The sequence below is a fragment of the Salmo salar genome, chromosome 29, assembly GCF_965601325.2.
Source record: "Salmo salar chromosome 29, fSalSal1, whole genome shotgun sequence".
Classification (NCBI taxonomy): domain Eukaryota; kingdom Metazoa; phylum Chordata; class Actinopteri; order Salmoniformes; family Salmonidae; genus Salmo; species Salmo salar.
In genome coordinates, this window is record NC_138319.1 from 43,307,501 (window position 1) to 43,320,000 (window position 12,500).

General features: G+C 44.3%; 2 protein-coding genes across 3 annotated transcripts in view; both read left to right on the forward strand.

The window, feature by feature from the left end:
- hhatlb (hedgehog acyltransferase like, b) overlaps window positions 1-5,986 on the forward strand; it is a 33,938-nt gene extending 27,952 nt beyond the window's left edge. Inside the window, exon 12 of one of the 2 annotated variants that reach the window (XM_082970835.1) lies at window positions 4,595-5,986. In XM_082970835.1, the coding sequence (XP_082826961.1) occupies window positions 4,595-4,812 (218 nt within the window). In that variant the 3' untranslated portion in view covers window positions 4,813-5,986. Of the gene's footprint in view, window positions 1-3,605; window positions 3,914-4,594 lie in introns of those variants that run through there. The other variant, XM_082970836.1, reaches the window with a different exon arrangement.
- Window positions 5,987-11,810: 5,824 nt separating this feature from the next.
- klhl40b (kelch-like family member 40b) overlaps window positions 11,811-12,500 on the forward strand; it is an 11,973-nt gene continuing 11,283 nt past the window's right edge. Inside the window, exon 1 of the mRNA XM_045710819.2 lies at window positions 11,811-12,500. This exon is cut by the window's right edge and continues 270 nt beyond it. Coding sequence (XP_045566775.1) covers window positions 12,066-12,500 — 435 coding nt within the window. The 5' untranslated portion in view covers window positions 11,811-12,065.

The following is a 12,500-nucleotide window of genomic DNA, read 5'->3' on the forward strand; positions in this document are numbered from 1 at the left end:
CTCACCACCATCACTGTGATGATAACTAGTAACTCACTTTATATATAGTTATTACACTTAAGTGATAATGCCCGAGAAGCTGTTGTTTGGATATATTGGCATGGGTGTTGTTAGGCCCGAGATGAAGTCGAGGGCCGGCAAACCGTGCCAATATCTCCTCCAAACACCGGCTTCTCGGGCATTATCACTTTTATACACCGGATTAACAACATATTCAAATAACGATTGACATATTTTAATTAAAAACATTATTTTGAGGAATTTATTTATACTATTTCATCCTTCCGCAAGATATAGTCCCGATACAAATCTATGGTTGCTACGCAAGCCGGGCTGGTCGTTCGTTCTATTGGTTTGGTTGCGAAACACTTTGCAAAGAAACAAAACGACAGCAAACAGTTCCGTCAGGCAACATACAACTAAACGGAGAATAACTACCCACAAACACCCAGGAAGAAAAACCCCTACTTAAATATGATCTCCAATCAGAGGCAACGAGGACCAGCTGCCTCCAATTGGAGATCAACCCAAAAAACAACAACATAGAAATAGAAAACCTAGAACACAAACATAGAAATAGAAAACATAGAAAAACACAAAACACTCCCTGTCACGTCCTGACCTACTCTACTGTAGAAAATGACATCTTACTATGGTCAGGACGTGACCCACGTCAAAAAGCGCAGACAGAATAACAGCAAGGTAGCCTCATTTGCATTTGTTTAAGCTGTTTTATTTGGATACATCCATCACAATGAGCTAATGATGTGGTTTCTCCTGGCATAGAAAATGTGTTCACTCGTCAGGACACTGTTTTTCAGAGGAGCTAGCCAACAACACAGCTACAGTAACACAACACAGCTACAGTAACACAACACAGCTACAGTAACACAACACAGCTACAATAACACAACACAGCTACAGTAACACAACACAGCTACGGTAACACAACACAGCTACAGTAACACAACACAGCTACAATAACACAACACAGCTACAGTAACACAACACAGCTACAGTAACACAGCTACAGTAACACAACACAGCTACAGTAACACAACACAGCTACAGTAACACGGCTACAGTAACACAACACGGATACAGTAACAAAAATACAGTAACACAACACAGCTACAGTAACACAACACAGCTACAATAACACAACACAGCTACAGTAACACAACACAGCTACAGTAACATAACACAGCTACAGTAACACAGCTACAGTAACACAACACAGCTACAGTAACACAACACAGCTACGGTAACACAACACAGCTACGGTAACACAACACAGCTACAGTAACACAACACAGCTACAGTAACACGGCTACAGTAACACAACACGGATACAGTAACAAAGCTACAGTAACACAACACAGCTACAGTAACACAACACAGCTACAATAACACAACACAGCTACAGTAACACAACACAGCTACAATAACAAAACACAGCTACAGTAACACAACACAGCTACAGTAACACAACACAGCTACAATAACACAACACAGCTACAGTAACATAACACAGCTACAGTAACACAGCTACAGTAACACAACACGGCTACAGTAACACAACACAGCTACAGTAACACAGCTACAGTAACACAACACAGCTACAGTAACACAACACAGCTACAGTAACACGGCTACAGTAACACAACACGGATACAGTAACAAAGCTACAGTAACACAACACAGCTACAGTAACACAACACAGCTACAATAACACAACACAGCTACAGTAACACAACACAGCTACAATAACAAAACACAGCTACAGTAACACAACACAGCTACAGTAACACAACACAGCTACAATAACACAACACAGCTACAGTAACATAACACAGCTACAGTAACACAACACAGCTACAGTAACACAACACAGCTACAGTAACACAACACAGCTACAATAACACAACACAGCTACGGTAACACAACACAGCTACAGTAACACAACACAGCTACAGTAACACAGCTACAGTAACACAACACAGCTACAGTAACACAACACAGCTACAGTAACACAGCTACAGTAACACAACACAGCTACGGTAACACAACACAGCTACAGTAACACAACACAGCTACAGTAACACAACACAGCTACAGGAACACAACACAGCTACAGTAACACAACACAGCTACGGTAACACAACACAGCTACGGTAACACAACACAGCTACAGTAACACAACACAGCTACAGTAACACAACACAGCTACGGTAACACAACACAGCTACGGTAACACAACACAGCTACAGTAACACAACACAGCTACAGTAACACAACACAGCTACAGTAACACAGCTACGGTAACACAACACAGCTACGGTAACACAACACAGCTACAGTAACACAGCTACAGTAACACAACACAGCTACGGTAACACAACACAGCTACGGTAACACAACACAGCTACAGTAACACAGCTACAGTAACACAACACAGCTACCGTAACACAACACAGCTACAGTAACACAACACAGCTACAGTAACACGGCTACGGTAACACAACACAGCTACGGTAACACAACACAGCTACAGTAACACAGCTACGGTAACACAACGCAGCTACAGTAACACAGCTACAGTAACACAACACAGCTACAGTAACACAACACAGCTACAGTAACACAACACAGCTACGGTAACACAGCTACGGTAACACAACACAGCTACGGTAACACAGCTACAGTAACACAGCACAGCTACAGTAACACAGCTACAGTAACACAGCACAGCTACAGTAACACAACACAGCTACGGTAACACAACACAGCTACGGTAACACAACACAGCTGCATTAACACAACACAGCTACAGTAACACAACACAGCTACAGTAACACAGCTACAGTAACACAACACAGCTACGGTAACACAACACAGCTACAGTAACACAACACAGCTACAGTAACACAACACAGCTACAGCAACACAGTCACTTCAAACTGAAGCTGGAAAGACTGAAAACTAGCTGCACTTTGTTTCACTTGACCTTTTAGGAATGAACATTTCCTTGTATAAATCCATAAAAATGAGTCCAGCTGATTCATGATTTCGACTGGCTGAGATACGCCTCCTGTCTGTCCATCTCGTCCCGACTCCCGACACATTCATTACATCTGGAGATCGACGTTCAATATTGAAACAATGTTGCAAATGTCGGAGAGACAGACAGCAAGGTTTATACAAATCTCCGCTGTTGAAAACTAAATGTTAGTCTAAAAGAAATGTGAGAAAATGTCTAGATGCTTTTTATAGTGGAGATCAAGTTTATAAATTGCCTGGCTGGGCTGATGGATTGCGTAGTCAGACGGAACAGAGTGAATAGGCATTTTAACGTTATAGATTTAGCCAGTGGAAACTTGTGGAATAGACACCAGCTGGAATAAGGTTTTAACCAAATCCTCATTAAGGATTAGACTCACCCATTGTATAAATATAGTTATTAGTGTCCATTGTTGACCTGTTCCTCCCCCTCCAGGCTTCCCATCACCACCATCACTGTGTTGATAACTAGTATGTTACTTGATATATAGTTATTATGGTATAGTTATTAGTGTACCATTGTTGACTTGTTCCTCCCCCTCCAGGCTTCCCCATCACCACCATCACTGTGTTGATAACTAGTATGTTACTTGATATATAGTTATTATGATATAGTTATTAGTGTACCATTGTTGACTTGTTCCTCCCCCTCCAGGCTTCCCCATCACCACCATCACTGTGTTGTTAACTAGTATGTTACTTGATATATAGTTATTATGATATAGTTATTAGTGTACCATTGTTGACTTGTTCCTCCCCCTCCAGGCTTCCCCATCACCACCATCACTGTGTTGTTAACTAGTATGTTACTTGATATATAGTTATTATGATATAGTTATTAGTGTACCATTGTTGACTTGTTCCTCCCCCTCCAGGCTTCCCCATCCCCACCATCACTGTGTTGTTAACTAGTATGTTACTTGATATATAGTTATTATGATATAGTTATTAGTGTACCATTGTTGACTTGCTCCTCCCCCTCCAGGCTTCCCCATCACCACCATCACTGTGTTGATAACTAGTATGTTACTTGATATATAGTTATTATGATATAGTTATTAGTGTACCATTGTTGACTTGTTCCTCCCCCTCCAGGCTTCCCCATCACCACCATCACTGTGTTGTTAACTAGTATGTTACTTGATATATAGTTATTATGATATAGTTATTAGTGTACCATTGTTGACTTGTTCCTCCCCCTCCAGGCTTCCCCATCACCACCATCACTGTGTTGTTAACTAGTATGTTACTTGATATATAGTTATTATGATATAGTTATTAGTGTACCATTGTTGACTTGTTCCTCCCCCTCCAGGCTTCCCCATCACCACCATCACTGTGTTGTTAACTAGTATGTTACTTGATATATAGTTATTATGATATAGTTATTAGTGTACCATTGTTGACTTGCTCCTCCCCCTCCAGGCTTCCCCATCACCACCATCACTGTGTTGATAACTAGTATGTTACTTGATATATAGTTATTATGATATAGTTATTAGTGTCCATTGTTGACTTGTTCCTCCCCCTCCAGGCTTCCCCATCACCACCATCACTGTCTTCATAGTGACCTATTGTCTGGTCCAACTCATCAAGGAGAGAGAGAGAAGACAGGCTCTGATCGATGACCCCGACCCCGTCCCTCCCCCCGCCCCCGCCCCTCCCCCAGCCCCTCCCCCTGCCCCCACAACAGTCACGTCCACAGCCCCCACTCAGCCGGTGGTGGACCCCAGCAAGGAGAAAGCAGAGTAGTGATTGGAGGGTGGCAGTGTCTGTCAAAGTCCCGAATGTCTTTATGAGTCATGGTTTCCTCTGTGTCGTCATGGAGATGGCGAGGCTACAGTTAGTCGACAAGGTATATTTAGAAGTTCTTCATAGCAATAAAATCTATTGAGCAGCAATATCTATCTACTGTAATATCTACAAAGAGCAATATCTAAGATTTCTACCCAGTCTACTGCCTAAAACACCCTGAGAGTGCTGTCATCAATATAGATTTTCTACAATGTTTTAAACAGAAGTTGTGTTTCATTGCTGATCATGTAAAACTGCCTTTATTGTAATTAAATCCTCTAAGTGGTGCTCAAAGATGTGGTATTAACTAAGATCCACACCTCTGGTTTTAACTAAGATCCACACCTCTGGTTTTAACTAAGATCCACACCTCTGGTTTTAACTAAGATCCACACCTCTGGTTTTAACTAAGATCCACACCTCTGGTTTTAACTAAGATCCACACCTCTGGTTTTAACTAAGATCCACACCTCTGGTTTTAACTAAGATCCACACCTCTGGTTTTAACTCAGATCCTCTGGTTTTAACTCAGATCCTCTGGTTTTAACTCAGATCCTCTGGTTTTAACTCAGATCCTCTGGTTTTAACTCAGATCCTCTGGTTTTAACTCAGATCCTCTGGTTTTAACTAAGATCCTCTGGTTTTAACTAAGATCCTCTGGTTTTAACTCAGATCCTCTGGTTTTAACTCAGATCCTCTGGTTTTAACTAAGATCCACACCTCTGGTTTTAACTCAGATCCACACCTCTGGTTTTAACTCAGATCCCCCTCTGGTTTTAACTCAGATCCTCTGGTTTTAACTCAGATCCTCTGGTTTTAACTCAGATCCTCTGGTTTTAACTCAGATCCTCTGGTTTTAACTAAGATCCACACCTCTGGTTTTAACTCAGATCCTCTGGTTTTAACTCAGATCCTCTGGTTTTAACTCAGATCCTCTGGTTTTAACTCAGATCCTCTGGTTTTAACTCAGATCCTCTGGTTTTAACTCAGATCCTCTGGTTTTAACTCAGATATACACACCTCTGGGAGACGTGGTTTTAACAGAGGATATAATAGAAAACTCTGTGAAGCTTAGACACTCCTTTCCTGTCAAATGTACTGTACATCTAAATATAATATATTGATTTACTGATACGCGACTCCAACTTTTTGTCTCTTTTACTTCGTTCTCATTTAAAAAATGTGACCATTGACCTCTCTGATGCTGTAACTCAGAATACTCTTTGAGAAAGACGAGAGAGAGAAGAGAGAGAAAGAAAGAGACAGAGAAAGAATGAGAGAGACCGTGAGAGAGTCAGAGAGAGACTGTGTGAGAGAGAGAGAGAGAGAGAGAGAGACTGTGAGAGAGAAAGAGAGACAATGAGAGAGAAAGAGAGACAATGAGAGAGACCGTGAGGGAAACAGAGACAGCGAGAAAGAGGCTTAAGCACTCTATAAATATGACTGAGTCACTGCAGTAGATCCTGCATCTGACTCAGAGTCCATGCTTTACACCGTCTAGTATGGAGGATGACCTCAATCTCAATACTCTCACTGGCGTGGCCCACACCCCCACAAACGCCGCAAGGCGGGGGGACCCACGAGCCCCAATCCCCCCCGTCTGACACGCTAGTTCTCCGTAGCCGTTGACTAAGTCTTGTACGAGATTAAGTTTGTTGTTAAGGTCCCACTCAATGATGATAGCCAGCACAAAACTTCATAGGAATCCTCAGACGGAGCGAGGAATTAATCACTGCCAGCTCACAATCCATTGAAGTCCTTCTCATGGGTCAGGAGTCCGTAAAAACAGGGAAACAAAATACAACAATATTCGATGTAACCCTGATTTTTAATCTACACTACCGGTCAAACGTTTTAGAACACCTACTCATTCACGGGTTTTTCTTTATTGGTACTATTTTCTACATCGTGGACTAATTTAATTGTTGCTTGTAAGCAGGAACCAGGAGGATAAGAATTAAGGTCAGATTTGCCAAATGGAGGGCGAGGGAGAGCTTTGTACACGTCTCTGTGTGTGGAGTAAAGGTGGTCCAGAGTTATTTTCCCCTCTGGTTGCACATTTAACATGCTGATAGAAATTTGGTGAAACTGATTTAAGTTTCCCTGCATTAAAGTCCCCCGGCTACTAGGAGCGCCGCCTCTGGGTGAGCGTTTTCTTGTTTGCTTATGGTGGAATACAGCTCATTCTATGCTGTCTTAGTGCCAGCCTCTGACTGTGGTGGTATGCAAACAGCTACAACAAATACAGATGAAAACTCTCTAGGTAGATAGTGTGGTCTACAGCTTATCATGAGATACTCTACCTCAGGCGAGCAATAGCTCGAGACTTCCTTAGATATCGTGCACCAGCTGTTATTTACAAAAATTCATAGTCCGCCGTCCCTTGTCTTACCAGACGCCGCTGTTCCATCCTGCCGGTACGGCGTATAACCAGCCAGCTGTATGTTGACAGTGTCGTCGTTCAGCCACGACTCAGTGAGGCGTTAGATATTACAGTTTTGAATGTCCCGTTGGTAGTTTAATCTTGCATGTAGGTCATCTATATTATTCTCCAAAGATTGCACGTTTGCTAGCAGAATGGAAGGAAGTGGTGGTTTATTTGATCGCCTACGAATTCTCAGAAGGCAGCCCCGCCCTCCGTCCCCTTTTTCTCCGCCTCCTCTGAAAGCAGTATATCGCTCGTCGGACTCGTTAAAGGAAAAAAAGGATTCTGCCAGTCCGTGGTGAGTAATCGCAGTCCTGATGTCCAGAAGTTATTTTCGGTCATAAGAGATGGTAGTGGCAACATTATGTACAAAATAAGTAAAAAAATAAGTTACAAGAAACGCAAATAAACGAGAAAAAAAAAAACACAATCAGTTGGGGGCACGTAAAACATCTTCCTTCTCTGGCGCCATTTGAGCTGTTCTTGCCATAAAATGGACTTTGTCTTTTACCAAATAAGGCTATCTTCTGTATACCACCTTACCTTGTCACAATACAATTGATTGGCTCAAATGCATTAAGAAGGAAATTCCACAAATTAACTTTTAAGAAGGCTCCCCTGTTAATTGAAATGCATTCCAGGTGACTACCTCATGAAACTGGTTGAGAGAGAATGCCAAGAGTTGGCAAAACTGCCATCAAGGCAAAGGGTGGCTATTTCAAGAATCTCAAATATAAAATATATTTTGATTTGTTAAACACTTTTTTTGGTTACTACATGATTCCATATGTGTTATTTCATAGTTTTGATGTATTCACTATTATTCCACGATGTAGAAAATAGTAAAAATAAAGAAAAACCCTTGAATGAGTAGGTGTTCTAAAACTTTTGACCGGTAGTGCACCTATTTCACCTAAAACGAATAAAAAAAGATTAAAGCTGCAAGCAGTATTACCGGGTTTCAAGCGGGACACTCAGTTGCTTCATTATATGGCAAGAAAAGCCTATCTAAGCTACATTATTATTTACATTACATTTTAGTCATTTAGCAGACACTCTTATCCATTATTATGGCCTCTGACACTGACATTACCCACTAAGTTAAACCTAAACGTTTTTGATCAGCTCAGAAAACAACTGGTACCATTATTAGACACAAACACTGTTTTTGCTCAACAATCGACCTCGTTAACTGATGTTAGCTAACTTGCTATAAACGCAGCAAATAAAGAAACATCCTCTCGCTGTCAACTGCGTTTATTTTCAGCAAACTTAACATGTGTAAATATTTGTATGAACATAACAAGATTCAACAACTGAGACATAAACTGAACAAGTTCCACAGACATGTGACTAACAGAAATTGAATAATGTGTCCCTGAACAAAGGGGGGGGGGGGGGGGGCAAAAGTAACAGTCAAAAGTAACAGTCAGTATCTGGTGTGGCCACCAGCTGCATTAAGAACTGCAGTGCATCTCCTCCTCATGGACTGCACCAGATTTGCCAGTTCTTGCTGTGAGATGTTACCCCACTCCTCCACCAAGGCACCTGCAAGTTCCCGGACATTTCTGGGGGGAATGGCCCTAGCCCTCACCCTCCGATCCAACAGGTCCCAGACGTGCTCAATGGGATTGAGATCCAGGCTCTTCGCTGGCCATGGCAGAAAACTGACATTCCTGTCTTGCAGGAAATCACTCACAGAACGAGCAGTATGTTATTTTGTCTTTTCTTTTAGTCTCAGACTGTGTGTGGTTAGAAAATGTTATTATTTTTGACTGTTGACAACCAACTGGACTGTGTGAAAAATAAACATAATAATAATAAAAATGAGCGACAACAAATACAATAGGGTTTCACTGCATGAACCTCTCATTAAAGCTGCAAGCAGCGTTTCCCGGGGCAACCCCCCCGCCCATGAGGTCCCGTAACTGCTTGTCGGGGTTCAAGCTGTGGGCCCACTGCGCCACCATCAGGACAAATTGGACACATCGCCTCAGGATGAGCTACTTCTAAACTCCTTACCATGCCTGGCAAATATCAGAACTCAAAAATCAACCATTTCAACTTTTAGCGTTTTCTTCTCCAGAGTCTAACATGCTGACCAGAGCGGATGCGAAAATAAATTGACACATACATGCTATTCAATCATTGCACCCACACTGCTCGCGAGTGTCTGCGTAGCCATGCGCTAAAATAGAACTTGGCAAATTGGTCAAGAGCCCGTAAAACGCCCGTAAAACGCCCGTAAAACGCCCGTAAAACGCCCGTAAAACGCCCAACATTCCCTCCGGTGCCAATCTTTGTTTCGCTGCTTGAACCCTAATAACAATAATGAACTGGAACACCTGGAACTTGAACCCCTAGTCAGATGTTGGGAAAATGTACAGCAGCTCTGTGCCTAGGCGACCTCACAGCGCCATGGCAAAAATGGCAAACGGTATAGAATAGCAGCACATTAGCTCTAAAAATAGCAACATTTTTCTCTCAGCCTCAATAACGTGTAAAATAGCATGAGATTAGCTATATAAAAAATAAAAAACTGCCATGGGGAAGATTAAAAAAAAAATGAAATGAAAAACATTTTATTTTTTTATTTTATTATTTTGGTTGGGGCGGGGGAGGAGGTTGCTCGAACCTAGCAGAGACCCACTGAATACTCTTCCTCATCTCATCCCTGAATACTCTACAGTGGCTTCCTCACCTCATCCCTGAATACTCTACAGTGGCTTCCTCATCCCTGAATACTCTACAGTGGCTTCCTCACCTCATCCCTGAATACTCTACAGTGGCTTCCTCATCCCTGAATACTCTACAGTGGCTTCCTCACCTCATCCCTGAATACTCTACAGTGGCTTCCTCACCTCATCCCTGAATACTCTACAGTGGCTTCCTCACCTCATCCCTGAATACTCTACAGTGGCTTCCTCACCTCATCCCTGAATACTCTACAGTGGCTTCCTCACTCATCCCTGAATACTCTACAGTGGCTTCCTCACCTCATCCCTGAATACTCTACAGTGGCTTCCTCACCTCATCCCTGAATACTCTACAGTGGCTTCCTCACCTCATCCCTGAATACTCTACAGTGGCTTCCTCACCTCATCCCTGAATACTCTACAGTGGCTTCCTCATCTCATCCCTACTCCATCATCGCTCATCTGAACATCAATGGAGAGTTGAAAGCAATATGGTGGATGGATAACTACCAGGTGTCTACTTTCACCTGTCACATCATTGTATATCTGAAGCAAAGGAGTTTAGAAGAGGAAGGAGGAAGGGAAGGAGTGGAGAGGGGGAATGTTGATGGAGTTTAGAGGAAGGAAGGAAGGTAGGTATAAGGAGTGGTGAGGAGGAAGGGGGAAGGGAAGGAGTGGAGAGTAGGAAGGAGGAGGGGAAGGAGTGGAGAGGAGGAAGGTGGAAGGGAAGGAGTGGAGAGGAGGAAGGAGGAAGGGAAGGAGTGGAGAGGAGGAATGTAGAAGAAGTTTAGAGGAGGAAGGAAGGAGGGAGAGGAGAGGGGGAAGGGAAGGAGTGGAGAGGAAAGGAGAGGAGATGAGAAAGGGAAGGAGTGGAGTGGAGAGAGGGAAGGAGGAAAGGAAGGAGTGGAGTGGAGAGGAGGAAGGAGTGAGGGAAGGAGTGGAAAGAAGGAAGGAAAGGAGTGGAGAGGAGGAAGGGGGAGGGAAGGAGTGGAGAGGAGGACGGTAGAAGGGAAGGAGTGAGAGGAGGAAAGGGGAAGGGAAGGAGTGGAGAGGAGGAAAGAGGAAGGGGTGGAGAGGAGGAAGGAGGAAGGGAAGGAGTGGAGAGGAGGAAGGTGGAAAGGAAGGAGTGGAGAGGAGGAAAGGGGGAGAGAAGGAATGGAGAGGGGGAAGGTGGAAGGGAAGGAGTGGAGAGGAGGAAGGAGGAAGGGAAAGAGTGGAGAGGAGGAAGGGGGAAGGGAAGGAGTGGAGAGGAGGAAGGAGGAAGGGAAAGAGTGGAGAGGAGGAAGGGAAAGAGTGGAGAGGAGAGGAGGAAGGAGGAAGGGAAGGAGTGGAGAGGAGGAAGGTGGAAGGGAAGGAGTGGAGAGGAGGAAAGGGGAAGGGAAGGAGTGGAGAGGAGGAAAGGGGAAGGGGTGGAGAGGAGGAAGGAGGAAGGGAAGGAGTGGAGAGGAGGAAGGGAAAGAGTGGAGAGGAGGAAGGGGGAAGGGAAGGAATGGAGAGGAGGAAGGGGGAAGGGAAGGAGTGGAGAGGAGGTAGGAGGAAGGGAAGGAGTAGAGAGGAGCCCCACATGACTCAGGAAGAACTGATCTCCCATGATGCAGTGTCAGCTGTCCGATGGGGGGAGGGGGACGGGAAGGAGTGGAGAGGAGCCCCACATGACTCAGGAAGAACTGATCTCCCATGATGCAGTGTCAGCTGTCCGAGGGGGGAGGGGGACGGCGGGTGGTGATGAGGGGTCTATTACCTTTCACATGTTCCAGAATGGATTCCACAGAGTGCCCCACACTGAGAACAAGCCTATATATAACCTACCAGTTGCAGCAGGAGTTAAAGCGTCGGGACAGCTGAGGGAGAGAGACCAGCCGCCCCGGAGTACACTCTTTATGGTTCAAAACACAAAGACCGAGCCTCCTTATACCACAAAGACCGAAGCCTTACCTCCTCTTTCCAGGCTGGTCAGTGAAGAGAGCCTGAGCTCGGAGCTCTGCTGTGTGGACAGGAGACAGACAGGACAGACACCGAGGACCAAGACGCCCTAGGCCTCTTGTTCCCTGCTGATCGACTGGGAGTTGTCCCCCTTGGACCGAGGCACCATGGCTCTGTCCATCGATCCAACCGAAGAACCCAGGATGTATCAGCAGACCCTGTTGCAGGACGGACTCTACGATCTACTGGAGAATGACAAGCTGGTGGACTGTGTCCTGAAGATCAAGGGCAAGGAGTTCCCTTGCCACCGTCTGGTGTTGTGCGCCTGCTCGTCCTTCTTCAGGGCTCTGTTCCTGTCAGATCTGGAAGAGGAGAAGAAGAGAGAGGTGGTGTTGGAGGATGTAGAGCCGGGAGTCATGGGTCTGATTCTGAAGTACCTCTATACCTCCACCATTAACGTGACAGAGCAGAATGTCAAGGACATCTTCTCTGTAGCCAACATGTTCCAGATCCCCTCGATCTTCACAGTGTGTGTCTCCTTCCTCCAGAAGAAACTCAGTCTCAGTAACTGTCTGGCTATATTCCGACTGGGCCTGATGCTG